Consider the following 27,427-nt stretch of genomic DNA (forward strand, 5'->3'; position numbering starts at 1 on the left):
ACTCGACACGAGTATCATGGGCTAGGCCGGGCTTTCACCCAGAGCTCCTCAGCTCAAGCTCAGCCTGAGCTTTAAAAATCACAAGAAATAAATTATAAATAAAGTAACACACACACACACACATACACACGCGCCCATTTCTATAGTATTTCCCCAAGTATTTTCCTAAATATTTTCCCATGTTTTCTCTGTGGACTCCTAGAAATCCTGCAAAGTTGGCCTTACTGTCCTACCCCCCACCTACTTTACAGATGAGGAAACTGAGACCTAGAGAAAGACTACGTGCCGCCCAAGACCACACAGATGAGCATGATGTAAATGTGTCTACAGTCGATCAAATCCTCTTATTCCTGGTGCAGGAAGGCAAAGGAAGTAGCTGGATGTCCGCTGGAGACATGTGGGAACCGAGCCCCCGCCCGACGGTGCTCTGCTCCGGGTCCCATGGCGGCAGAGATCGGGAAGACCAAGTCCCCCGCCTCCCTGTCCTGACCCCACACCCAGGGGACAGAGCAGCTGAGGCTCACCTTGTAGAGCTTGGCCAGCTTGCGGTTGGCGGCGTCCTCCTTGGCTGTGTCTTCTGCGCCTGCAGGCAGAGCCGGCTTAGGGCCCAGCACCTGCAGGAAATGAGAGAGGGAAGAAAGTCTGGCCTTGACCGCAGGGAGGGGCCTGGACTCCTCAGGGAGCTCCCTCCCCAGGCAGGCAAGGACCCTCCGGGCATCCACCGTGACCCTCCACTAAGGGTAGGACCCCCTCCAGAGACATCCTGCATCTCTTCACATGCCTCCTGCGTGCGGGTCTCAACCAGAGCTGCCTGTCAAGTCCTTCCCTCCCTGTTGCCCTGTCCCCGGGAGCTCCGTGAGAACACCCAGCTCCTCCACCCCCAGCACAGGCCTTCAAATATTCACGCTCCCAGTTCCTCCCAGGCTTTCTCAGAATGATAAACACCTTCCCCCACAGGCCTTTAGGTGATCCTACTTAATGCTCACACCCACGAGGCACCGATGATCACTCTCATTTTAGAGGAGGAACCTGAAGTCCAGAGAGCTCAAGTAACTTGTACACACAGCTGTGAGGTAGCTAGGTCAGAATTTGAACCCAGATCCCTGTGATTTCACAGACTATTTTCAATCTTCCATTCTGGGCTCCTCCAGAGTCAACAGCCCCCAGCTACTGCCCCTTCCAAGCCATGGTTGGTATCCAGGCTCCTCCCCATAATAACCTTCTGCTCTTCCTAAAAACTGGAACGCAACGCCCCCAGACAAGCAGGAGCCAAAGGGCACAGAGCAGAGCTTATGGTCTCCTCCTTTTCCTGGTGAATTCTGTCTCTATTGATATGTCCTCAAAGCACAACGGGGGGCAATGCCATCCTGCAGTTGCCTAAGTGGGCCATAAATCACTAGGAGTGATCAGAAGAGGAAAAGAGGGGCTCGGGTCAGTTGTCTCTTTCTGATCTGGCTCCAGTACCGGGATTGCTCTCAGAAGATGCCATAACCCTCCTCCTCAGCTCCTTGGGAGACCTGGCCCTCCCAGCTGGAGGGTGTGGCTCACAACCCCAGAAGGCACCAGGCCCTGGGGTTCTAGCCCCACCTCTCAGCGGAGTCTGGAAATTGTCTGGGAAGTTGTTCTTCCCTACTCTCTGAGGAGCCCCAGCTTAGTGGAAAAATAACTTCGCCTCACGATTGCCCAACCGATGGAGGGACAAAATGGGCATCTGAGACCAATGCTTGGCCCCACCCTGCACCCCCGGGATGCGACCCTAGATACCTGGAGCATCGCCTCAGGCTCAGCGCCCTCCTCCGACACGTGCACCCGGGCCCGGCCACTCCGCTCATTGTCCCGGATGCCCTTGGACACCTGTGTGGCCTTCAGCCTCTCAAATCGGTTGCTTTTGGAGCCACACCACTGGTAGATGTCCTGTAAGACAGGGACCCTGTGTCAGGCAGCGCCCCAGGCTTCCTATCAGCCCCGCCCAATGACACGGCCAGGAGGGGGTGTGTATGCCCACCTCATTCTCGGCCTGCCCACACGAGGCTGATGGAGCCCGCACATGCCCACACCCGAGCACAACGGGTGTGATCTGTGTGCGCCAGGGTGTGTGACTGCACAGCTTGGAATGTGCATAAAAATGTCTGCCGGCTGGTGGGAGCGGAAATGGGCACAACCGTTTTGGAAAACCATTTGGCTGTAGCTACTAGAGCTCCATGTACTGCTATCTTTGACAGCACCCCTCCCAGACACGCACTCCATGGAAGTGCACTTGCACATGCCCCGGAAGACCCATGCAAGAACATTCAGGGCGGCACGCCTGGAATCGCCTCGAACCAGAAACTCTTCTGAGTGCCCATGAACAATAAAAGCATAGATAAATAGGGGCACATCAGCCCAGTTCAGTGTGACATAGCAAGGAGAATGAACAATCTATAACTAAATGCCATACGGATAGATCTCAGAAACAGAATGTTGATCAAAAGTGGGCAGGCAGATCAGACAGAAGAATGATTCCATGTACATAAAGTTCAGAAATGGGTGGAACCCTGCTACGCTGCTCAGAGTTCAGGATGGTGGTTACCCATGGGCTTGAAGGGACTAGATGAGGACAGGAGAGGGCTTCTATGAGCTCATGACATCCTGTTTCTTGATCCGGGTGTTGGTTACACCAGTGTGTTCACTTTGAGAAATCCACTGAGCTATACACTCAGGATTCACACTCTCTTTTGTGTACCTATTATACTTTAATAAAAGGCTCACACTAAATATACTTGCCTGTGTTTGCATGGACATTACACCACATACATAGATGAGGTGGCGGTAGAATGTCTGGTCATGTCCATTTGCAGGGATGAGTGCACCTGGATGTCAGGAATGTGTACAAAGCATCACACATCTGTAAGCTGGGCCGGGGTAAGTGCATCCCACACACATTGCCATATACAAATGTGCATGCACAACTACATGCATGACACACACAGATGTGGGTCCTTGAACAGCACACCCAAGTCTATGGGTGTAGGCACTCATCATGGTACGCATGTCTGTGTCTCGTGGGCAAGAGCCGATAGTTTTCGCACATGCCTGCATTTGTGAGTGACTATATGCAAGGCACATGAGATGTGCATATGAACACAAGATGTCGGGGAATCTGTATGTCAGTCGACGTCTGAGTACACTGTGCACAAGGTCTCTGCACCTGTGTGTGATGGGCTTGAGTTTGCACACGTGGGAGTCTATGCACGCTGGGCACCTCTGTCCTCCAGTCTCTGCACGTGTGCCTGGCTCGTGCACAGAACACGTGTCTACACAGGGGCTGCTGTCCCTGGGGCTTGCCTGCCCACGTCTTTGCGTGTGTTCACATGGGTGTGTCCCCCTCCCCAGAGTCAGGCCCGGCCAGGCCAGAAGCACCTCAGGGGCCCCTGGGAAAAGGCAGGGAGGGACTCACGTTGCCCAGGTCCAAGATGAAGCAGTCACCATTGTTGAAGCTCTCCCAGGACACGGGCACCTCAGTGGCACGAACCACACGCCGCCCTTTGACCTGGAAGAGCCTCTGCACCACCACTTCATTGGGTACCACGTGCTTGAATCCTGATGCCACGCCTCCTTTCTGTTGGGTCAAGCAGACAGTGTCAGTCCAGGGCAAAGGGTCCAGGGAAGCAGATATGGGGGGAGAGGAGAGGGGAGAATTGAAGGAAATTCTGGCCTGTGGACCAGCGGCCTTCCAGCAGATTCCCTGGTCAGATTCTATCAGCTGCCACCCCTTTGAATCTCATACTCCACTAACAAAGACCCCTGGGGCCACTTGTCTGAAATGAAAAGCTACAGACATTCCTTTCTCAAAACCAGCATTTCCCAAGGAATGTTCTAAGGAACTCTGGTCCTCCAAGTTATTCTGCGAGGAAAGGGTTCCAGGCTCACAGAAGCATGGGGAATGCTTCTTACTGGCTCCCTGACCGTTACACAATGCATGTCAGCATAACACAGGCTCTGAGAAGTCCTGTGGCAAAGAAATGGTCTGTCTTTTGTTTTATACAGCATTTTCTGACCTTACTGAATCAAGAACTGCCTTCTCTACCACATCCTGCTTGCAGCTCAAGTGTTCTGCAAAGCCATTTTGAGACATGCTCATTCCAAGCTTTCCCATCCTTCCAGGCTCTCTAGGAAGATGGCTCCAACCCACAGCCCCCTTCTCCCTCCACCAAGCAAGTCCCATCCAAGTACAGAGCACCGACCTCAGGGTCAAGTCCCTGCCCTGCCACTACAGTGCTGGGTGACTCCGGGTAAGTCTCTTCCCCTCTCTGCGCCTCAGGCCTCTCTCTTCTGAAATGGGGACTGAAATCCCTGCTCTGCCATGCTCTGCAGTGGTCACCAAGTCCCAGGGAAGGGGCCTTCAGTAGGCCTACCCTGCAGTAGTCAAAACTGCGCTCGGCTCAGGAGAAGTCAAGTAAAGGGGGCTGGCTTTCTCCCCAGCAGTCCCCAGCCCCAGTATGACAAGTCAGAGATGACAAGGTCCTTACAGAGCTTCCCATTTTACTTGTGGTAAACTGAAGCCCAAAGATGTGAAGTGACTCGCTCAGCAAGTGTATGGCAAAGCTCAGGCTGGAAACTTCACCTCCTATTCCCAAGCTGGCTCCACGTGCCATCGGGGTGCAGGCAGAAGGGCTCCCACGAAGGCCAGAAGTGTGGCCACCCTGTCCAGGCCCCTCTTTGCCACCTCACTTTGCAGAGCAAAGCCAAGTCTGATTTGAGGAACAGATTCCATGAGAGCAAGGGGACCAAGGGAGCGAGTTTAAATTGGGCTCTTATTATGTCTACACACAGTAAGCAATATAAAAGCACTCGTGCAATGACAACGCCTACTGTGCTGGGCATGTTGCACGCAGCATCTATGAGGAAGGTGTCCTTATCTCCAACTTGGAGATGAGGAAAGTGGAGTCCAGAAACGAAGGGACTTACCCAAGAGCTCACAACTAGTCAATGATGGAGCTAGGATTCGAACCCAGGTGTGACTGAATCTATAAGGCTCACATTCTTCCCCCAACATCAGGTTTTCTTAGAGCAAAGGTAACTAGGGTCACCCAGGATGGAAGGCAGAAACAAGCCACTGCTCAGAGCAAAGTCGGTCCAATACAAGAGTGGTATCTCGGGTGCCTGGGTGGCTCAGATGGTTGGGCATCTGCCTTTGGCTCAGGTCATGATCCCAGTGTCCTGGGATCGAGTCCCGCATTGGGCTCCCTGCTCAGCGGGGAGCCTGCTTCTCCCTCTGCCTCTCTCTCTCTCTTAATAAATAAAAATAAAATCTAAAAAAAAAAAAAAAAAAAGAGTGGTTTCTCCTATTGTGAGTGAAGCGCCCCCTGGTGTCCTTTCTTGGTACCAGCATGAGGCCTTTCAAGAGCATCCCCTTAGGCTGAGCAGGGCTGCCCAAGGTGTTCACAGAGTCTTTCCTTCCACTCTACTTCAAGGGCCCTCCCACTGGGGAGCAGGTGAGGAAGGGCAGCTGAGGAAGAAGATGCAAAGCCCTGCGCTCACCTGGTAATGACCACAGAGGCTGCCACTTAGGGAGTCCATGCCTGGGAGCTGGGGCACCTGCTTTACAGACATGCAATCGGGTCCTCACAACAAGCCCCTAAGGGAAGGACTCTTGTTACCCCACTTCACAGACTAGAAAACTGAGGTCCAAAGAGGTTACACCCTAAGCCCAGGGTCCCAGCTAGTTGGTGGCAGTACTCCCAAGTTTGCCCTTCCAGGGATCTAGCCTTGCCCGTCTACCAGCCCGGGAACTCCTGAGTGTCCACAGACAGCCCTGATCCCGGCACTTCATTCTAAAAAGACAGTGGATCTGAAAAGCTTCTCCAAAAGGTGCTGGAATGACACACCAACCATTTCCATGGATTCCTCAGAGACGAGACAATGGGGCCATGGCGGAAAAGAAAGGCCCTTAACTCTTTTTTATGTTTCTGAACTATTTCACTTGTTCAAGCCTGCCTTTTATTTGTTATTTAAAAATAGAAACATTTTTTAAAAAGGAAAAGGGTTGTTTTATGTCATAAACCTTGGTTTCAATAAATTGTATGTGAATTTATAAAGTAAAAGGATGCTTGATATTTCATGATGGTGGACATGAATCTCCTGATTAATTAACTTACCAATCTAGGAAATTAGACTTGGAAACATGAACAGAAAGATAAAAGCAAGCTCTTGGAAGACATTAGTGGATCTAAAAGTGCAGGGGGTGGAAATTTTCACTGTAACCTTTAGAATTGGTTGTTGCTTTCTATGGTCTAATTATTAGGTCTAATTATTAGGCTGAGATTGGCATCACACTATTTGAACAAAATTCAATAGGATGGTTTTAAAAGTCACTTTCCAAATTAAAGTGATGATATATATATGATCAAATTGATTGATCATATCATATATATGATCAAATCCACAATGATCATATATATATGATATAGATAGATAGTTCCCTATCTATACATGAATATACATAGCTATGTTTTCATAGAGAAACATTATCCATTTGATATATATAGATAGACAGATCTATATATATAGATATAGATATATATAATTATGCATATATATATATCTGTAAAGTTGAATTTGGTGTCTATCTCTAAAAGTAGAATCATGGACAGCTTTCTAAAACCTGTATTTCTATAATGCTTGGCACTTTACTAAAAGCTTGTATTACTCTTGTAGTCGGAGAAAGAAAAAAAAGCTACAGAGATTTTTCATTTTTTAAAATGTTAAACTGTTTATAAAACAAAGAAAAATGTATTGACTGGGGCTGGTCCCCTCCAGCCCCCTGAACTCTGGGTTCCTTATCTCAGAAATGGGAGGGAGGCCCGGAAGGGCTCGGTGGGGCCAGGGGCTTCTCTGACTCAGCTCAGCCTGGATTCCGTTTGAACAAAGGGTTTCAAATAACCCAGCCACAAAGGGTCTCTAGGGTTCTGTCTGAGAGGTGGAGGAGGAGAGGGAAGAGGAGAGATGGACCGATTCTGGAAAGTGCAGTACTTTTAAGGATTGGGGGGCTGCAGAACAAGAGGGGCCAGGCCCTACGACAGCCCTTTCTAGTGGCTCCTGTCCCCTCCTTGCCCCTTCTCACACCCCGAGGACAGAATCGGTTCCAAGAAGCAGGCTTTCACGGCAACAAGTCTTGCGTAACAAGCTCTGCTCCTTGGGGATCTATAATTGATGAGGGCGCCAGGCCAACAACTTTAGGCCTGCCAAGTGCGGGGGCAGCTGGAGGACTTGCAGAAGGTGGAAAACAGGACCAGCTTTGGACCTCCCATTTCCACCAGAAGGAGCCTGGGCCTTTCAGGACTGAAGTCCCAAATCCAGTCCCAGATGCTCCCTGGAGCATTCCTCAGAGTATGGTCCAAGAACATCCTGGAAAAAGCGCCAGAGGGTAGAGGAGGCTTGCTACCCAAGCAGATTCTTGGGCCCCAGCTGCACGAAGATCAGAGACCAGGGAGGCTTGAAACATCCACTCTGAGCCAGCTCTGTGCTAGGCCCTTCACAATGAATCCCAGCTCCGTCATTTATCAGCTGTGTAAGCTGCTAACCTTGTCCAGAAGTGAAGTTGCTGTGTCTACACAGCAGCAACAATAAACAGGCACAGTTGTTACAGGGGCTCAATAAATATGTGAGAGCACACGGCCAGAGGCACCCGACTGGCTCAAAGCCTCAGAGCAGTTAGAGGGGGTAGCCTTGGGTGTTGAACCTCATTCTCCCTTAATCCTTATCAAGTGCTCTTTCCACTTCCTGCTCTAAGAACTGTAAAAAGGCCTGGTCCTTCTCCAGCTCTGGGGCCTGGTTCCCAACCACCTCACCTCTCCTTCTTAATACACCAAGGCCTCATAAAGGAAGAAGGTGGAGCTGGACAGCTCAGCAGGAGGAGCTGTGGGTATGGATAACCTGGCAGACAGGGGGCATTAGGTAGGCTCCAGGGCATCCAGCCCAGCCACCCAGCCCAGGCCTGAGTCCCTGTTCCCAGAACACACCCTACCCTTTGCTATCTGGATCCCAGAGTGTTTTCCCATTATCCAATCCCCTGTGCCTCACCTGAGCAGACTCCTGTTCAGACCCTGTTGGCACAGAGGACCATAAGGCCCAGAGAGGGACAATGACTTCTCTAAGGTCACACAGCACATCAACAGCACAGATGGGGCTTCACCCCTATATGAGAACCCCACTCATGAGAGGCATGTTGGTGTAGTGGAAAGAATGCTGGGAATCAGGAGATCTTGGTTCTAGTCCTGGCTCTGGGACCGACTTGCTGTGTGACCCTGTGCCAGTTGCTTAACCTCTCTGTGCCTCAGTTTCCCTCCCCACCTACAAATAAGATTTTTGGACTCTGACACTAAGGCCCATCTGGCTATCAAAGCTTGTGATCCCCTCCCTATCCTGACCAAAGAGAACTGCAGCTTTGTAAACCTCCAGCTTTCCCTGAGCCCTTCCAGGGTGCCAAGCCCTGGGCAAGGCATTTCCCAGCTACCCTTCATCAAACCCTCTCTCCAGGCCTGAAGGGAGGGTACAACAGGCTCTCATGTAACTAGAGAGGAAAGGGAGGCTCTCAGAGACACCAAGTGGCTGGCTTGTCATGCATATTAGGGCAGAGCCTCTCAGAGCTCCCAGCTTGGCTTTGCTCAGCCCCACCCGGCTGAGGGTTGCAGGGGAAGAGCTCTGTGTTGGCTCAGACTCCTCAGAGTTCACGTTCAAGGTGGATTCTGATGAACATAATGAGGAATGTGGTCAAGGGTACCCTTTCAAATACCTAACATGGGGCCTTCTGTTGGCAGGGCCTAAGCACCTGTGGGAACAGGACTATTGGGGAAGTGATAGGCTGGGTTCCCACCCCTCGCTGCTGGGGCTAGGAAGACAACCCTGTGAAGTGATGAATTTTCTTCTCTCCATTTTAAGATAAGAAATCTTATCTTAGGCTCAGGGGCGCCTGGGTGGCTCAGTAGGTTAAGCATCTGCCTTCGGCTCGGGTCATGATCCCAGGGTACTGGGATCGAGCCCTGCATCAGGCTCCCTGCTCCACGGGAAGCCTGCTTCTCCCTCTCCCACTCCCCTGCTTGTGTTCCTGCTCTTGCTGTCTCTCCCTCTGTCAAATAAATAAATAAAATCTTTAAAAAAAAGAAACCAGAAGCTCAGAGAGGCAGTGTGATTTGTCCAAGGTCACACAGCTAGGAAGGCCCAGGATTCAAACCCAGGGCTAGCCAGCTCCAAAAGCCGAGCTCTGACCCATCTGCCACATCACCCCACAAGGCTGAGAGATGGGTGGACCTGAGCGAGGCTCTGCCATTGGTGCCTCTGTCCCTGACACCTGGGACCTACCTTGTACTTGAGGCCAGACTTGAAGTAGCCCAGGAAGGTGGCCGACTCGAAGCCCTGGACCTCACGGTGCTGCACGGCCCGGCCATTCAGGTAGTCATCCAGCTGCACCGTGAAGATGGCGGCCGCCCCGCTCTCATCCTGGCTGCACTCATTGCCTAGGGGGCGTCGGAACAGCATGAGCCTGGCTTCCCGAAAGCGGTCCCAGCCTCCCATGGAAGAGGAGTCCAGAGCCCCCAGGGCTGCGCTGGCCTGGCTGTAGAAGCTGGGCAAGCCCCTGCCTTCTGTGGGCCTCAGTTGATCCATCTGTATAATGGGGCAGTAGGGGCTGGACTCCATGGTCTCTAAGAGTCCTCTCAGCTCTGACACGTCCCCCATACTCACCTCTCACTCGTTCCCCCCCGCACTCACTCTCAGACCTCTAGACACGAAGTGGGGCCTAGGGGCAGTGGCTCAACTCACAGATTAGGAAAGGGAGGTGCAGAGAGCGGGCAGGATTTACGGAGTCACCCAGCAGAGCAGGGACTCCAGGCTCCTGACTCCGAAGGGCAAACTGGGGTGTGGCAGGAAGTGAGCCAGGGAAGTGTGGAGGGGGTCCAGGGGCCCCACGTCAGCCCAGCTCTGAGCACCATGGTAACCTCTCGAACCCTCAAACACTCCCGTGAGGTCGTGTGGTGTCATCACCACGTCCCCTTTACAGAGGTACTGGGTGGCTTGCCAAAGGGCAGAGCCAGGGTCTGAACTGGGACAGGCTGGCTCTAAAGTCCCAGGACACCATTAGCCAAGGGGCTGGCACATATCTGACGCTCAACAGTCCCTTAGTTCCCGTGGGTGCTTCCTGGGGACCATGCCTCCAGGGGCCACGCTTTACAGGGGAGGGGGCGGCCTCACCGAGCCAGTAGTGGAGGTCATACTGCAGGTTCCCATTCCTCAACTGCACCGTCTTCAGGATGACATAGGCGTCGCCTGTGAAGAAGTCTCCATAGAGGTTGGGGGGCACAGGCACCAGGTCAAACTTCTCCACGCGCCAGATCTGCAGGCCAGGCTCCTTCCCTGCCTTGAGGAACTCGGGGTGTTCCACCACCATGCTGCTAGGCTGGAAGAGACAGGAGGAGCCTGAGCAGAGGCAGGAGCCTTGGTGAGAAGAGACCCCAGGACACGAGGGAGGGTGGTTTCCAGCCCCAAGAGCATCTCACTTGAGCCTCTGACTCTCCCCACCCCTGAGGCGAGTCTACCCCTATCTCTGGGAGCGAGCAAACAGGGCAGAGTTTAGGCTCCAAACCCTGTCCATGACCAGAGTCTGTCTTGCCTACTCAGCTCACTCATGATGGAGGGACAGAAGGCTCTACCTTCCTTCTCCCTCTCCTTCTTAGTGCCAATTGGATGGGGCAGCTGAGGCATGGAGAGGTGGAAGTGATTCTGCCAAGGACCCCCAGCTAGGAAGTGGCATAGCAGGCATTGCCTGCAAGCTCCAAGAGCAGAAGCTCTGGAACTATAGGGAGAACCCCTCACATGGCAAAGGTAAATCTGGGGCCTCCAGGGGTTCAGCGTGTTCCCTTCCAGCATCCTCAGCGACTCTTAGAACTAGAAGGGTCCTCAGAGAGCTCATTATCCAACCCCATTCTGCAGATAGGGAAATCGAGGCCCAAACAGGGGAGGAGACTGGCCCAAGGTCACACAGCCTGTTTGCTTTTGCTCTTTGGAAGATTTCCCATGTCCCATCCATAGCCCCATCACACTCCCAAGAAGGACCTAGATGGCTGAGCCCAAGTGGCCTCCTGAGCTGTCTGCCTCCTCCCTCCTGCCCCCCGCACCAACATCCCACCCCCAGTTCCATTTCTTGGAAAAGGTGGAGAGGACGCAGCCAGAGTCTGTAGGAGCCTGTTGGAGATGAGGTGGTCAAGGATGCGGAAAAGGCCATCAGACATGCACAGGGTCTAGAGATGGAGCAGAGCAGGATGGTTAGCCTGGAGCCGGAGGGCAGAAATCAGCAGGCACGGGTCACCTCGGGCCGGAGGACGGATCTAAGGGAAACCAGGTGGGGAGAACCAGGCAGAGCGGTGGAGAAATACAAAAGGAAAACAGGAGAGAGAAGGAGAAACCAGACAGGGCAGACATATCAGGGAAGGGAGAATAAATAATAGTAATGAAGGTAAGCAGACAGAGGTGAGATCATACAAGAAAGAGGAGGGAAATACCAGAGAGGCAAAAGAGAAATCAGATAAGAAAGAAGAATCTGAAATGAAAGAAAAAAAATCAGAAGAGGGGTCCAAGGACAGCACACATCCCTGTAACTAAAACTCTCAGCTGACTGGGAGCGGGAGAGCTCCGGGTGACCTGAGGAGGCAGGGTAAGTGACCACCCAGCACGCTCCTGCTGAGGAGGATCCCGGCCCGTGGGCCTGACAAATTTATCATCGCTAACTGTGCAGTGGTCCCTGACTCTGCTATTCCTAATCTGCTGCCTACCTCAGCCCGCACATGACTGACCCCAGGGCTGGGCCAACGCACGAGCTGGGAGTCTAAGCCCTGAGGCTTTGGAAATATCGAAGAACTATTTGAGGCCTTTGTCTCGGCTACTGGCTACTGCATGTAGTTTTGTCCGTTTCCTTGGGAAGGCAACTCAGTACATTCTCTGCCAGTTATTCACAGAATATCAGAGCTGGGAGGAATCTTAGAGCGAGACCCTCATGTCCCACACTGTTGGGGAAGGGAAGCGACTTATCCGTGGTCACTCTGCCGTCCAGTAACAGAGCAGGGCCCTGGCTTCTCATTCCCTGCTGCATGCCGCCTCCCTCAGGCGGCATCCTCAGGATCAGCAGTCACTGTCAAAGCCTCAACCCTCAGGCCCTTCAAGATCCTAAAGTGTCTCCTGAAACATCAGAGATTAAATGTGTTCAAGACCAAAAAAAAAAAAAAAAAAAAAATCAGAAGAGGGGAGAGAAATCAGGCAGAGGGAAAAGGAGAAATCAGGAGGCGGAGATGGGTAAGAAATCAAAAGGCAGAGGCTAGGGAACAAGAAATCCGGCCAAGGTGAGGTTAGCCTCTAGGGAGGGAAACAGCCAGGCGCCCTGAGGCTCCCACCCTCAATCCACGGGAGCCCCGGAAGCAGCAAGAGATACTTACAAAGCAACAAAACAGTTTTTCCATTCTAGACCTGAATTACTCCCCTTTTCCTAGCGCTGTATCTGCAAGAACTTACAATAGAGAGTTACTCCAGAAGCCCCCGGGCCCCCCGGGCACTCACCCGCGCCTGGGACACCCGCCCCTGGGCCGCCCCCCGCGAAGCGGTGGCCGCGAGAGCCGGCGGCGACAACGCGCACAGCGCCAGGACCAGCGCGCTGAGCAGCGCGGGCGCAGAGTGGTGCAGAGCCATGGCAGGGCCGGCGGCAGAAGACCCCAGTCCGCAGCCTCGATCTCCGGGTCACCGAGCCTATATAGCTGCCGGCCCTTCCCACTCAAGCCGGGGACCGCCCCTCAGGGAGGGCGCGGGCCCGGGAGGGGCGGGGATCAGGCCTGGAGGTTGGAGACGTCGGGGATCCAGCCCGGACAGACCCGACTGGGCGTGGCTGTTCCTTCACCCCGGCTCTGGGGGCGAGACCAAGCAAAGGGCCTGACGGGCGTCAGGCGTCAACGCAGTGCACACTAAAGGGGTGCGTGCAGGTACGAAATGCAGAAAGCCCAGCTCAGTCTCCTGGTGTGCCCCAGCGAGCCCCCTCCCCTCTCTGCACCTAACGTCTCCAGCAAAAACATAAAAAAGTTTTTGAAGGCTTTCCACACATCATATAAAGGCTGGCATCTCCTAACATCCTTTACAGAGTAGGTACTATGGACAGCCCCATTTTACAAAGGGGAAAACTGAGTGCAGAATGGTCAAGCACTTGCACACAACTAGGAAATGGTGCAGCCAAGATCTGAACTCAGGCAGTCTGGGTGGAAGGCCCACCTAGGCAGCATGCAGCTGCCCCCAGCTAGGAGCTGGCAAGGAGGGGGCTTGCCTTCATTGCTCCAGTGAGCAAGCAAGACTCCAGAGGGACAGGCCGACCTCTCAACTGAGATTGTAGGTTCTACTTTACTTGAGACCACCCTTCTTTCCTTCTTTTTAAAAAGTTTGTTTTTATTTTTTTAAGACCTTATTTATTTATTTATTTGAGAAAGAAAGAGAGAGGGAGGGAGCGTGCATGAATAGGGGGGCAGAGGGACAAGCAGACTCCCCACTGAGCCCGGACCCAACGCAGGCAGGACCCTAAGATCAAGACTTGAGCTGTAGTCAGACGCTTAACTGATTGAGCCATCCAGGAGCCCCAACAGGTTTTATTTTTAAAAAGTTTATTTTTATCACAACTTAAAGTCACCTATTTGTACAAAGTTGTTCCCTCTCAACCCCACTCAGTTTTCCCCAGGAGCAACCTATTCTATCTGCCTCCTTTAGTTGATGCTTCTGGGCTTGCCCTCATATCTGAAATAACAAGCCCTTGTTGGTTCTTGTAGTTGTTGGTGGTGGTTCTGTGGGTTTATTTTTTCTTTTTTCCAGAGGAGGGTTGGTTTTTTTGTTTTGTTTTGTTTTGTTTTGTTTTTTTCAGTTCCAGATCTTATCTATCGGCTCCCCCTGGGGAAGACAAGGATTTAAGTCTCTTCCCTATTCTAAGGCTCCCTTCCCACCCTCCCCACTGTCCCACTAGAGGCACCCAGTCATTGTGTTAGAACAAATAATATTCCGAGTCAAGGAGGCCTGCTTTCCACCTCCACCAACTCCTCCCTCATCCCTCCCACCACTCTGCGGGACCCACTTCTCTGTTTCCAAGTTCTCTTCCCATCCTCTCTCCCAACAAACAGCCTAGTGCAATGAGAGGAAGTGAACTGGGAGCTGGAGATCTGGTTTGACACCCGCCTCCACTGTGTGTAAAGTACTTTATGCCTCAGTCTCCTCATCTACTAAATGGGTAGAGTAGTGCTGAAGATTAAATCAGTCTGTATGTATGAAAATGGCCTGGCCTGCGACTAGGTAAATGGGTTCCTTTTTTTTTTTTTTTTTAAAGATTTTATTTATTTATTCATGAGAGAGAGGGAGAGAGAGAGGGAGAGAGAGAGAGAGAGAGAGGCAGAGGGAGAAGCAGGCTCCCAAGGAGCAGGGAGCCCGATGCGGGACTCGATCCCAGGACCCTGGGACCACGACCTGAGCCGAAGGCAGACGCCCAACCATCTGAGCCACCCAGGCGCCCTAGGTAAATGGGTTCCTGTCCCCATTCCCCCCAAGCTATGGTCACCTAACCCAGCTCCCCTGGAGCCCAGCTTCTATCAAATCAGGCTGAAGTTTGCCTTGCACCACCCACAACTTCCTCCCACTTAAGGCGGTCTGTGGGTCAGATAAAGAGCTAAGGGAACACAGAGAGAAGGCGATTCAGACTGTAGGGATTACAAGAAGGCTTCGTGATAGAAAGGACTTGTGACCTAGGCCTCAAAGGACAAGGAAGAGGGAGATTGAGCAAAAAAGACATTCTAAGAGAGGGGGCACAGCATGGGCAAAGGGCAAGCAAACACAGGCCACATCCAGTGGATAAGGAGGGGTCCAGCCTAAAACACAGGGAGCAAGAAGAGATGAGATGGTGGCAGGAGTCACAGGGGCCCATGTGCCCCGCTGGAGTCTGAACTTTATCCTGGGGTCTGTGGGGAGTCCCAGGGAGGTGCCTGAGGCCTGGGCCTGCAGAGTCTGCATTCAGAGCTCTTCCCTCTCGCTGGGGATTTGGAGGATTATAAAAACCCCAGAGTTCCCATATGCTCTTGCTGTAAGCATAAACCGGTTTCACCTCTCTGGATAGCAATTTAGCTCCCCGAATTCTAGAAAGACATAAGGCAACAAAAGTTCTGCTTCCTTCAGTATTACTTACAGAGAAACACCAAAATATATGTGCAAGGATGTTCACTGAAGCATTGTTTGAAGAAAACTGGAAAGGACCCAAATGTCCTGATTCAATAAATTACGGAGCCACCATACAATGGACTACTTTGCAGCTGTGAAGAAAGAATGAGCTAGATCTGATTGTGCCTGGCACATAGTAGGGACGCAGGAAGTAAAGAGAAACCTCTAAGTGCAAAAGGCAAATTGTACAAAGACTATAGTATGGCTCCTCTCCTCTTTTTTATAAGGGTTCCATTTCTGCACACATCCTTAAAAAAAGTCAAGGAGGGTAAACGCCAAACCGTCCAGGCAGTTTGCTTGAAAGGGACGAAGGGGGAGAGTTGTGGCTGCCCAAGGCTGGAGTGAGCGCCCAGATCACCATCATCAGCCTGCAAGGACACCCAAGGGTAATGAAAACATTCTAACAGTGGAAAATGGTGATGATTACACTCCCGAAAAATCTACCAAAAATCAGAGTACTGAACGCATACAGTGGGCGAATCGTTATGGTCGATAACTTACACCTCAACATAGTTGCCTGGAAATTAAATGAGCTGTAGGGTTTGAAACTATTTACAAGCATGCATCCATCCATTGTCGTTGGTTTTATTTTTTTCCTTTTAAAAAGAAATAATACCATTAAAAATATACTTCAGATGATGCCTGCTCATTAGACAGTTCGGAAAATACAAACAAAGAAGGAAGAAGAAATTTCCTCATTATCCCAGCCCCCAGAGTGAAAGTGAGTTGGCAGCTAGCCTAGCTGAGCAGTCCCTTCTGGAGCAGTGTGGCCCTGACCTGGCCGGTTGGTAATTCACAGAAGACTGCTGCGGCTTTGGCCTTGGCCCCAGGGGTCACTGACCACCAGCCCAGGGTTCCCGGCCCCCAGGTTACTGATTACAAAGGCCCTGCAGCTTTGCCCATCACATAGCTCTGGAGCCTGGGTCCTCAGCCCTGGAGACCTGGTGAAGAGACCCCGGCTGCTTACCCACCCCCGCCCCCTGCTGCTGGGGGAGCCCACAGCCTGGAAATTATTGCTACAGGGCAGTGACATGTGTGTGGGCTGCGATGGGGCAACGTAGCCTTATGCTGCTCCCTGCCTGGGGTAGGATGTGTGAGTTCAAGACAGCAGGGGGATTTGGGTGCAAAAGAAAGACCCCTAGGTAAAAAGGAAGAGGCTTAAGTGCTAGGCCTGCCTCTGCCACTGACTTCTTCGTTGTCTTTGGACAAGTCCCTGTCCTCGTCTGAGCCTCAAGTCTCCATATGCCCCATGTATTGGGGCAGCATGCTCTGACTCTAAGATGCATTCCCAGAAACTGGCTATGCAACCATATCTAGGACCTATGTATCTGTGAGTCTCAGGGTTCCCATCTGTAAAACAGGGGCACTGGAGTGGGTCACCTCTATAGAACCCTCTGATTCAGACAGTCCAGGGCCCTGACCTGTAGAAGGAGACACTACCATCACCAATGGCAGCATGCCACCTCACCTCCGGGCCCAGACATCTCTGGCAGAAGAAAGAGAGGAAAATGGGGGGGGGGGTCCAATACCGAGTCTCCTCACAGTGACCAGGGGAAACAGGCATTCAAGTCCCCATGTTACAGATGGGGACCCAGACTCAGGGAGCTTCAGTCACTGGCTCAGGGCCACTCAGCTGGAAAGAGGCATTGCTTAGATTCAAACACAAGCCTGGCCACTTCTAGTCCCCAAGCACTGTCTGGGGAGATCAAGCAGGACCTCCTGCCACCATCCAGCCTGGGCAGGGAGCAACAGTGATGTTTCCAGATAAAGGGCTGCAGTCCCTAAACCAGTCAAGCCCAGGCCAAGCCTGGCAGCCAGGAGTCTCTGAGACAGCCAACACCCCTGCCCCGCCCCTCCACACACAAACCTCCCAGGCTAGGGCAGGAGATCACAGGAAGGCCCTCTGGACCTCCACATACCTGTGTGAGTACAAAGGCATGTCCTAGGAAGACCCCCAGGCTGTGGCCACTGAGCAGAAGAGAGACCGAGGCACCTGGACTCTGGGCCACTCATGGGCGCTCAGGCCAGGCACGGTTTCTTTGAGTCGGGGGGCCAGGCTGGCTCTGCCACCACCTGCCCTGGGAGCATATGCCTTAGTCCCTGTCCTCCTCTGGAACTCAGACATCCCCTTGAACCTCGATCCTGGCTGCTCCTGGCTCCTGCCCACTGCCTTGCACCTGCTAGGCAGCTTTTCAGTGTCTGCCACAGGTAGGGGCCCATGTCCCTCCCCTGCAGTTTGACCCCCTCAACCAGCTCTGCCCCTGCTCCCTCTCCCTCTGTGACCTTAGGCTTGTCTTCATGTCTCTCTGGGTGTCCCAGGGCAGCTACCAGAGACTGGAGGAGGCGGCCTCACCTTCCGCCCCCGGCCACTACGTACAAAAGGCCCTTGGCTGGGCCTGGAAGACACCACCCTGTTCTTTTCTCTTCACCCCGAACACTGCTGTTCATTTCTCAGGCAGCCGGCCACTCATGGGAAGCCCTCTCTCTCGGAGCTTGTTTGCTTTCTGGCTCACTGCTGTTCTCTGGGTCCTCCTGGGAACACCCGCCCCTCTTGCCCTGGATTGTGCTAACATAGTCAGTAAACAGAGAAGCCAGTTACGAAACCCAGCGAAACTGGACAGGGCCTCAGTGCGGTGTGGGGAGGCTGTGGAATGGAAAACACACGTGTTTCAGAACCTGGGAAACTCCACTCCTGGGATCAGGGCCTCAGTCTCCTTATCTCTAGAATGGGAGAATGATACCTATCTCACAGAGAAGGGAGGAGGGCCAAAGGCCCAACACACAGGAGGAGCTCTGCAAAAGTCAGCATCCTTCTTCCTGAAACTGCCTCGTTTCTTTGCACAGAGGCCTTTGCTCAGCACGTACACACCCCACGAGAGGAACGTGGCAGGGCAAGAGAAAGGTTACAGATTCCACAGTGAGATCCTTGACTTGAGGTGGGAGCTGTGTGACCCGGAGCAAGTTACCCTCCCTCCGAGCCTCGGGTCAGCCAGCTGTAAGCAGGGATAGTGAGGCCCAGTCAAAGGAGAGTTGGGAGCTCTGGACTGTGGGTGGGAGTTACCCAGAGGAGGATTCGTTAGCCGCAATGTTCATTAGTCCATCCTCTTTGTAGACGATGACACCAAGAACAAGAGTGTCATTTCTCGGAGTCACACAGCAAGTACCTGGCAGGGTACCCTTAGAACCCAGGTCTCGGGCTCCCAGATCAGAGCTGAGGCCTGAGCCCGTGACAGGACAGGGTCCCCTGGAAAAGCCAGCTGGACCTCTGCCTTGGCCCCGTCTACCCTGGGTGTGGACAGCTGTTGGGGAGATGGCCAGTAGAGCTTGGCTGACGCCACATCCAAGAGGCCAACTATCCCAGGGACTGAAGCCACTGGCCCTTTCCCAGTTTCCAGAGGCAACCCCACCTAGCGCTGAGAGCCAGGACAGGGCATTGAGAGGGGGCCTGGCCCCACCACTTCCTGACCCCATGCCCTGGAAGCAGCCAGATTTGGCCATGGCTGCGAGCCCAGCACCCTTCCTGCCAGGGTCCACTTTGTAGTCTGTCTTCCCTTCTCTGGTTGGGAGGAGCTGGTCCTCGGAGGCTTGGCAGGTCAGCAGCTGGGGCTGTAAACAGCAACAAAAGCCGTGTCCTAGCCCCTCCAGCACCCCACAACCCAGCAACAGGGGACGCAGGGCACAAACACAAGTCAGCAGCAGGACAAAGAGGCCCAACTACAGGCATTGTAGCCGCGGGACCAGTAGAAGATGGGGACACAGTCTCCAGCTGCAAACACCTGGGGAGGCAGGGCCTCTGATGCCCAAACCAGAGCCAGAATGAGCAGAAGCCATGGGAGGCAGCTCTCTGCTCCACAGAGGAAAGGCTTTCCAAGAAGGAGAAAAACAACGGGCATGATTGTGGCAAGAGCTCCTGCCAGGAAAATCTGGGTGTAAAGCCCTGACCTCGCACTGCCGAGCTGTGTGGCTTTCAGTGAGTCGCTTCTGCTCTCTGGGCCTCAATCTCCTCATCTTTAAAATGGGGATTATAATACCTTCTTCCTAGGGTTGCTGTGAGAATTCAGTAAGGTAAAACACACGTGGGGCTTAGCAAAGTGTTTGGCATAGAGTATGCAACTATAAAGCAAGCTTTGGTTATTGTTTGCTGGGGGTTCAGTAAGTATCTCTGAGACTGAAGTTCCTTATGCATAAAACTGGGGAAAACTATCTTTCTTAAAGGCAAGTGGAGGGGACTGAATGAGACCATAAATGTGGAAGATCCTAGGACTATGGCTGGCATAAAATAAATGTTCAAAAATGCCACTTTCTTTCTCCCTCTTCTGGAGAGGTAATGAGCTGCCCAGTGGTGACCAGCCAAGAGGACTCAGGTGACGAGCGAACCAGCTCATCTCTAAGGACCCTTTGGGCCCTGGGGCTCTAGGATTCTGAAAGAAACAGGAAAGGCAAATAATGTTTGTGCATTTGGCCAAGGTCCCTCCTGCCTGTCTGGGGATCAAGTTTATCCTTCAGGATCTACCAGGCATGTTAGAAGCTCCCTAGGCCAACAGTCGTCATGGTGGGAACAATGACAACAGGACATCAGAAGACAGTGACATGTCCCTCCTGCCGGGGACCCTAAATGAAGCCCTTCTTGGTCCCTGAGCCTTGCACAGCCAACTATGGCCAACACCCCTGTGCTGGGCTCTGGCAAGAAGCTCGAGTCCATCCACCTGGGTATCAGTCTGCAACCTGCAGGCAGAACTCTGGAGAAACACAAAGGGGGCAGGTGTGGGACAGAGGAGAGATGACAGGGTCCATGAGCAGGGGCCAAGCCCCCACGAGCTCAGGATACCAAGAGTGACCAACGGTGAAGGATGCACAACCTTCTATCAAAGGGAACACAAGGTAATGTCCAGTGTGAGTTTGAACACAGCCTAAATCCCTACTGCAAGGGGACTTGGGCAAGGGGCCTTTCTGCAATGCTTCAATTTCCTCCTCTAGAAAATGGGGTGATGATTCCTACCCTGTAGGTGTCTTGGAGGATTGAAGGAGCCCCTGGCACTGTGCTTGGCATGCAGCAGGTACTCAATAGCCATAATATCCAAAGACAAACTCCCAGCATATATCTAGACCCTATACACATACAGCTCACTGGTGCCCATATCTACCCTTGACCTCTATCTCTTGACCTCTGAGGTCTCTTGACCTCTATCTTGCATGCAGAACAGGTGAGGGCTGGGGGGCCCAGCCAAGGCCCAGAGACCCAGAACGGTTGCTGGTGCCAGAGATGGGGAGGCATCTCAGGAGAGCGCCTCCAGCCAGCACCTAAAGAGCTCGCCCTGCCTTCCAGCCCCTCACGAGTTTCTCCTCATGACACCCTGCTCTCTTCTCTGGTCTGCCCCCACCGCAAAGAACGAGGGCTCCGGAGTCACCATCTGATCCCAGTCCTATCACTCAGTACCCACTGACCCTGAGAAAGTGACTCAACCTCTCTGAGCCTGCGTCCTTGGGTATAAAGTGGCCAGGTGATCTCATAGGCTTGCCAATACTCCATACTAGTAAAAGTCACTTAGGGAAAAACTCCAAAGCCTATGGCATGATTAGAGAGTCTTTGCAATGTATCTCAAACTTTTACCCACAATAGAACTACCAGAGATTCAAAGATATTTTTTATTGTTACTAATCCTTTTAATTTTAATAGTTTTTTTTTTAAAAGTTCTTTTCCCTCTTAAACATAAACAGAGGTAGAATAGTGGAATGCTTTTGTTCCTTTCCCAGCTCAGAAAATAATCACAACCAGCTGGAAGAATGAAACAAGATCCAGCACACCATAAAACCCAGTGCCTGGCCCAAGGTCGGGCTCTGAAATGGGGACCATCTTCTCTCCCTGGGGGTGTTCCCAGCTTCACCTCTGCCCAGGCACCTGCCCTGTGACCAGCATCCTCCTGCAGGTGTCCGGCCCTCTGGGGGCTTCTGGAACCTTCTGTGACACTGAGCCTAACCAGAGTCATTCCACCAGGACATTTTACAGAAGGGCTGAGGCCAGAGCGGAAGTCTCAACGCCCCCCACTCCCCTCCTGCTTCACACTCACTTCCCATCCCCCACCTCCCCCCCCCAACACACACATATCCCAGGACTGTCCTGGTTCAGGGTCTCCATCTTTCCCCTGCAACCACTGCAGCAGCTTTCCCACTGCCTTCAACTCTCCCATGATCCATAGAGATTGTATCATCGCTTACTCAAGACCCTTCCACAGCCCCCAGTGCAGAATGAAAGTCAGGACCCCCAATGTGGCATTCAAGGCCCTCCTTGCTCTTTCAGCCTCGTTACCCACTGACACCCCCCAAAACACTCTCTGGGCCACCTAACTTTGCCTCCTTATGTCACTCTTCTGCCTCCAGAAGAGCTGGGGGTCTAGCCTCAGCTTTGCCTCTGCCTCTGTGTGACCTTGGGCAAGCTCCTGCCTTTCTGAGCCTCAGTCTCCTCATCAGGCTATTGGGGCTCACGTGCAGACCAGACAAGATAAGGCCATGCGCACCAGGTGCCAGAGGGCTCAGGAAATGCTAGCCTGGAGCCGCTGACTCCTCCAGGCACCCCGCACCCCCCTCCATTCCTCCTGCAGCAGCTGGCGGCTATCTGCTTCTCAACCCCAGCAGCTGTGCGTGCTCTCTCCCCTAAGCCCCCCGGAATGCAGACGTGCTTGCAGCCAGCAGCGGCAGCCAGGGAAGGGAGCAGGAGAGAGGAAGGCTTAGAGGAAAATTACTCGGCTCTGGCCCAGCCAACGTTGGTGCTCACAGCTCCCTCCCAGAGAAGGGATCTGGGGGCCTGGCAGGCTCTTTCTGAGCCATGGTCTTGGCTCCAAGCCCTGACCCCCGTCTGAGCTCGTAGGGTGGTAGGGGGTACCCTGGGCCCCACTCGTCCAGGACACTCCCACTCTTTGGCATCAAAAGAGACAGGGAGGAGGAGGCAAAAAAAAAAAAAAAAAAAAAACAGACAGGCCTTTGTGAGAGGAGAAAATTGGCACACTGATATGGAAAGGGTCCTTCTGTGGCCAGGGAGCCTGTCCCATTGCTGTATCTGAAGCCCTGTATCCTGGCTCCCATGTCCCAGCATCATATACACCATGTTCTCTATGCCCCATACCAGGCCCGTGTTCCTCATGCCTTGTCCTGCATGTGTACCCTGATGCGTGGTGCACGCACTGGGGCCCACATCACTTAGACCATACATCATCTGTGTTTGATGCACTCTCTTGTACATACCATCTTTTGAAATACCAGGTCCTGCCCCTTGAAAGTGTGTGCCACAAACTCTGCTAGACGAACAGGGTCCCTCACTCCCTGCTGTGATTCCAGTCTGTAGTGTAAGGATGGAGGACAGATTCCCAGCCCTTCCAACTGTTACCTATACAACTGGAGAGAAGTTACCTCCACTCTTGGTGCCTCAGTATCTTTGGCTATGAAATAGAAATGATATTAACACTCACCGCATAAGAATTGTTATGGGCATTAAAGGAGATCACGCATTTAAAATGCTTAGCCCAGTGCATGGCACAGAGTCAATACAATGTTTGCTAACATTGTTACAAGCACACCCAGGTATCTGTACTACCTCCTATACTCCCTGCCAGTATCCCACATCCCTGGCTCCCACTAAGCATCAGACCTTCCACCACATTAGTGAAATTCAAACAATAAGCTACAAGAAGGATATGATTTTCCCCTCTGCTATGGAGGAGAAATCCAAGGCTCAGAGAGGGGCAATAATGTGCATGCAGTCACACAGTCAGAAGGAGTGAAGCTGGGAGGGGCACACAGGTCTGGGCACTTGAAGAGACAGAAAGTAGATTAGTGGTGGACCAGGGAGGGGTGGGCGTGGAGACTGCCAGCAAGCAGGCAAAGGCATCATTTAGGGAGGATTCGGGGTGATGGAAATATTCTCAAACTGGATTGTGGTAATGGTGGCATGATTCTGTAAATTTACTAAAAATCATTGAATTAATGAAAATAGGTGAATTATGTGTATGTAAATTATGTATAAATTTACTTTGACAACTTATGTACATTAGACTTCCAAAAAACTGTTTTTTTGTTTGTTTGTTTGTTTTGTTTTGTTTTTAAAGCCCATGCCCTTCCCATGCACCATTCTGCCCAAGCATGCAGCGAGAAAAGTGACTCCCCGTGAGTTAGGAGCGATGGTCAAGCAGAGGCTTAGCAACCAACCGCTCCGAGGCCCAGCCAGGAAGAGCCTTGCACTGTGAGGTTCCCAAACACCTCTGCAGCCCAGGTGTGCAGCACAATCACCCAGGGAGCTCCAGAAAACCTGGGTTCCCAGGCCCCACGCCCAGCCTCTGAATCTATAGGTCAGGGTACGGCCCAGGCACCTGGGATTCTGAGGCTCAGCCTGGACTGGGAGCCCTCATCAAAGCTCAGCAACTCCTTTCACACTTGGGGAAACAGAGGCCAGGCAGGACTGGGGACTTATCAGACCTAGTGGATCAAGCAGTGGGAAAGCCCGGGCTGGAATTGGGGGCCCCCTTTCTTGTCCTTTCTCTCATTTCCCTCCTCCTCCCTGGCCCTCAGCCTCCTGGTGACTCAGGGCTCTGAGTCATCCCGTGGCACCACAGAGGAAACTTCTCAGGAAAAACAATCCCCAAACAAAGCCTCCCCTGATCTGGGGAACAGAATAGGCCCAGGAGGCTAAGAGAGGGAGGGGAGAAGAATATAGGCTGGAGGTGGAGGGCAGGACCCCAAGACCTGGTCTCTCCTATTGGCCACTGACTTGCGTGGGGCCCTAGAGACGGCATTTCCCTGCTCTGAGCCTCAGTTTCCCCATCTGTAAATAACACCTACTATTGCACAAAGAGGCTTGTTACGGACCACTCAACATGATAAGTACTTATAAGCTTTTTCTTGTTGATAATGCTTCCCCCAAACCCATGGCTAGCATCATGCCCATTTTATAGGCAGGGAAACTAAGGTTCAGAGGCGTTCACCCAAGGTAGCACAGTTAGGAAGTGCAGAGCAGGGTCTGAATCTAGGCCTATGTACGTCTGAGGTCTTCCTCTCGTGCCTATATACCTTTAAAACATACCTACTGCATGCATTGGCATGCAGGCCGTAGCTCATCAGACATACGGTGGATGGCCACAGTCGGTGCTCAACTACAGATGCCCCTCCCCTTCCGCCTTTCCTTCCAGGCCCGTAAGGGAGCACACATGAACTCAGGGTCATCACTCAGCGGGAGCATAAGGCAGGGAGCACCCAGGGCCTAAAGAGCCATAGAGGAGGAAGATCTGAGGCAGAGCCTGAAGAACGAAGAGAGGTTTTTCTCTGGGGAACTGGGAACCGGTCAAGTCAGGAGGAGGGAGCAGCAAAGGCAAAGGCTCAGAGGTGTGACCCACATACAGCAATGCAAACACTGTAGAGGCATGGCTGGGGAAGGGGTCTGACTGCCAGGAGTGCTGGCCTGGTCCCAGGCAGTAGGGAGAACAGGATCAGAGCTGGTTTCTGCTCTGCAGAGGGCCTGGCTGGCAGCTGACCTGGGAGAGTTGGACTCCCCCTGGAGGCCCTCCTCTGAGCAGGCTTCAGGGACCACCGCAGATCCCTACTCACCCATGGGTCAGAATCTCCTCCAAGGGCCTCTTCCTCGGCCATAGCTGGGCTGGGCAGAGAGCAGCGAGCCTCTCCTTCCCACATCAACCTAATCACACAGGCCTATAAATAGGACCCTGTGGCTTAGTCTGAAATAGCTTTGCCAGGCCCAACTCCGAAGCCATCACATGGGCACACATGGTTCCGGAAATGGTCCTTGACACACTGGCACATTAAAAACCAAAACTTCCTCAGGAAACTATTGTTCATGCTCTAATTCACTTTCTTAAACATGAAGCAGTAGGCTGGGGAGCAGAGCCCACCCAACTCCTGCTGATGACTGGAGACGGGCCTTGTGAGCCCTTCTCTGCTTCGTACTCTCTGGGGACCCCGAGCAAGCCAATACCTCTCTCTGGGCCTCAATTTCCCCAAATGTAATGACGGTGGTTGCATGATTTTCTCAGGGCCTGTCTAGCCAGGATACTCCCTGGAAATGTCCAGGAGAGCTTCTAGCCCCAAAATGCTCATTCCATTGTTACCCCTCCCCCCATCAACTTGGGAATTTTTTTTTTTTTTTTTAATTATCAGTGTTTGAAAAGTGAGAATTGCAAGTGGGAGAAATTAACAGGTCCGAGCCCTGCCACTGAAGGGCTGGGTGACCTTAGATGAGTCACTGTCTCTCTCTGGGCCCCAGATTCCTCAGCCAAAAGATAGAGGTTGGTGGGATGATTACAGATTTGAGGCCACAGAGGACTCCCCAAGGGGTAGGTTGGAACACAATGGGGCTGTTACCAACCGACAGGGAAATAAACATAATTGAGCTGTCTACACCAGGCCCATGCTTAGGACTTTATTTTCCCATTGGTGATCCTCAGCAATCCTCTATCACCCCCATTTTCACAGGTGAGTAAACTGAGGCTAAGGGATTAAGGGATGTGACAGGCAAGTCAGGGCCAGAGTGACGTTTCAGGCTCAGACCATTGCCTCTGGTGCCCAGGATGTAACCGCACTTGGTACTGCATTGAAATGGTGTTGGTGGCTCAGGAGTGCCGACCAACGGGGACATAACCCAATAAGGGCAGGGGACAGGAAGGGGAAGAGTATTTTACTGTGTGTGTGTGTGTGTGTGTGTGTGTGTGTGTGTGCGTGTGCAGGTGGGTGGGAGTGACCAGGCTTCACCCAGTGACACTCATTCTCTCCAACCAGTTGACCCTCCCACTTCTCTCCCCTCCGCCTCCCACCTGTTCTCAAATTGCATTGTGCAAATCACTCCTTAGCTCAAAGCCTGTCCATGGCTCCCTGGCACCCAGAGGATTGAGACCCAGCATCTCGGGCCACTCCCCACCTCGGCCCCACATTCCTGCTTTAGCCACACTGCTCACTAGTCCCTAAGCACAGCGGCTCTGGGTGGCCTTTGCACACGTGACTCCCTTGGCTGGAATGTCCCGGTGCCCCCTTAGCCCAGCGCTTGACGTAGAGTAGGAAATGCCCTCCTGGCTCCTGGAGACAGTGCACTCTGGGCCTCAGCCCCCACAAATCTGGATTTCCAAGGGCAGGGTGGGATCTAACTCACCTCCCCTCTGCAGTGCAGAAGCTCAGCAAGGGTTGGCCAGGTAAATGAAAAGATGCAAAGAGCAGAGAATGCTGGAAAGTGCACATTTCCCAGGACTGACCAACACCAAGCCTGGAAGCCTCTACTGAGGCATAGCGTCAGGACACCACGCTGTGGCAGAGCCAAAAATTACACCCTCAGAACGGGTCAGAGTCAGGGACCTGCGCTAGCTCTCTCAAGGGCTCCCCCTAATAAGGCAATTTGTGCAGGTCTCTCTCCTGCTTTAAGACTTCCAGTGGTGCCCCAGTGGTTTAGGATAAAAATCCAAACTCTGACCAACGCCCCCAAGGGCCTGCATGCCTTGGGTGCTGCCTGGTCTCCAGGGCCTTCCATGGTCATGATCATGCTCCTCTCTTCCAGTTCCTCCCATGGTCATGTTCCTCTCTTCCTCTTACTCAACGACTCCACATGCAACATCCTGCCTCACAACCACATGTCCGTGCTGTTCCCCGAGCCTGGGGGCTCCCTTCCCTGCTCACGCAGCCACCTGCCGTCCCCTCTCCAGGTCTGGGCTTTCTCAGGGAGGCCTCAGTCCTGTGTCGGGTCAATATGCCACCACACCCACCCACGTGCTCTTATAACCCTAGTCATCTCCTTCTCAGCTGGGTCTGTTATGTGTATCATGGCTGAGTGCTGTAAGCCCCAACACCGCACGGCCCATGAGGGATGGGAAAATCTTGTTCTTTGCTGATGCTCTAACACCGGTTCCGGGCCCAGGTATCTGGTGAGGCACACATGATTGAATGAATGAGCAAAGGAGCAAATGAACCTATATGTGTAATTCAAGACCAGAAGGTGGTGAGAATCCTGGTGAACATCGGAGGCAGGAAGACAAGGCCCTAAGAAGATCAGAGAAATGGCAGATCAACTGAGAGGGGGCAGCTTCCCAGGAGCAACAAGGAGAGCGCTTCCGGAAGGAAAGGTATCCAGTGCTGCAGCAGGTGGTACGTGGAGACCTGAGGAAGTGCCATCGGATTTTGACAAGTAGGA

General features: G+C 52.7%; 1 protein-coding gene across 2 annotated transcripts in view; it reads right to left on the bottom strand.

Moving 5' to 3' along the window:
* The window catches only part of GSN (gelsolin), a 54,308-nt gene that overhangs the window by 13,948 nt on the left and 12,933 nt on the right, over window positions 1-27,427 (bottom strand). The window contains exons 1-6 of one of the 2 annotated variants that reach the window (XM_035723650.1): window positions 12,583-12,789; window positions 10,228-10,432; window positions 9,340-9,494; window positions 3,437-3,598; window positions 1,765-1,914; window positions 525-614 (exon numbers count right to left, since the gene is read on the bottom strand). In XM_035723650.1, the coding sequence (XP_035579543.1) occupies window positions 525-614; window positions 1,765-1,914; window positions 3,437-3,598; window positions 9,340-9,494; window positions 10,228-10,432; window positions 12,583-12,711 (891 nt within the window). In that variant the 5' untranslated portion in view covers window positions 12,712-12,789. Of the gene's footprint in view, window positions 1-524; window positions 615-1,764; window positions 1,915-3,436; window positions 3,599-9,339; window positions 9,495-10,227; window positions 10,433-12,582; window positions 12,790-27,427 lie in introns of those variants that run through there. The other variant, XM_035723651.1, reaches the window with a different exon arrangement.

This window comes from Zalophus californianus, chromosome 13 (assembly GCF_009762305.2).
Source record: "Zalophus californianus isolate mZalCal1 chromosome 13, mZalCal1.pri.v2, whole genome shotgun sequence".
NCBI lineage: Eukaryota > Metazoa > Chordata > Mammalia > Carnivora > Otariidae > Zalophus > Zalophus californianus.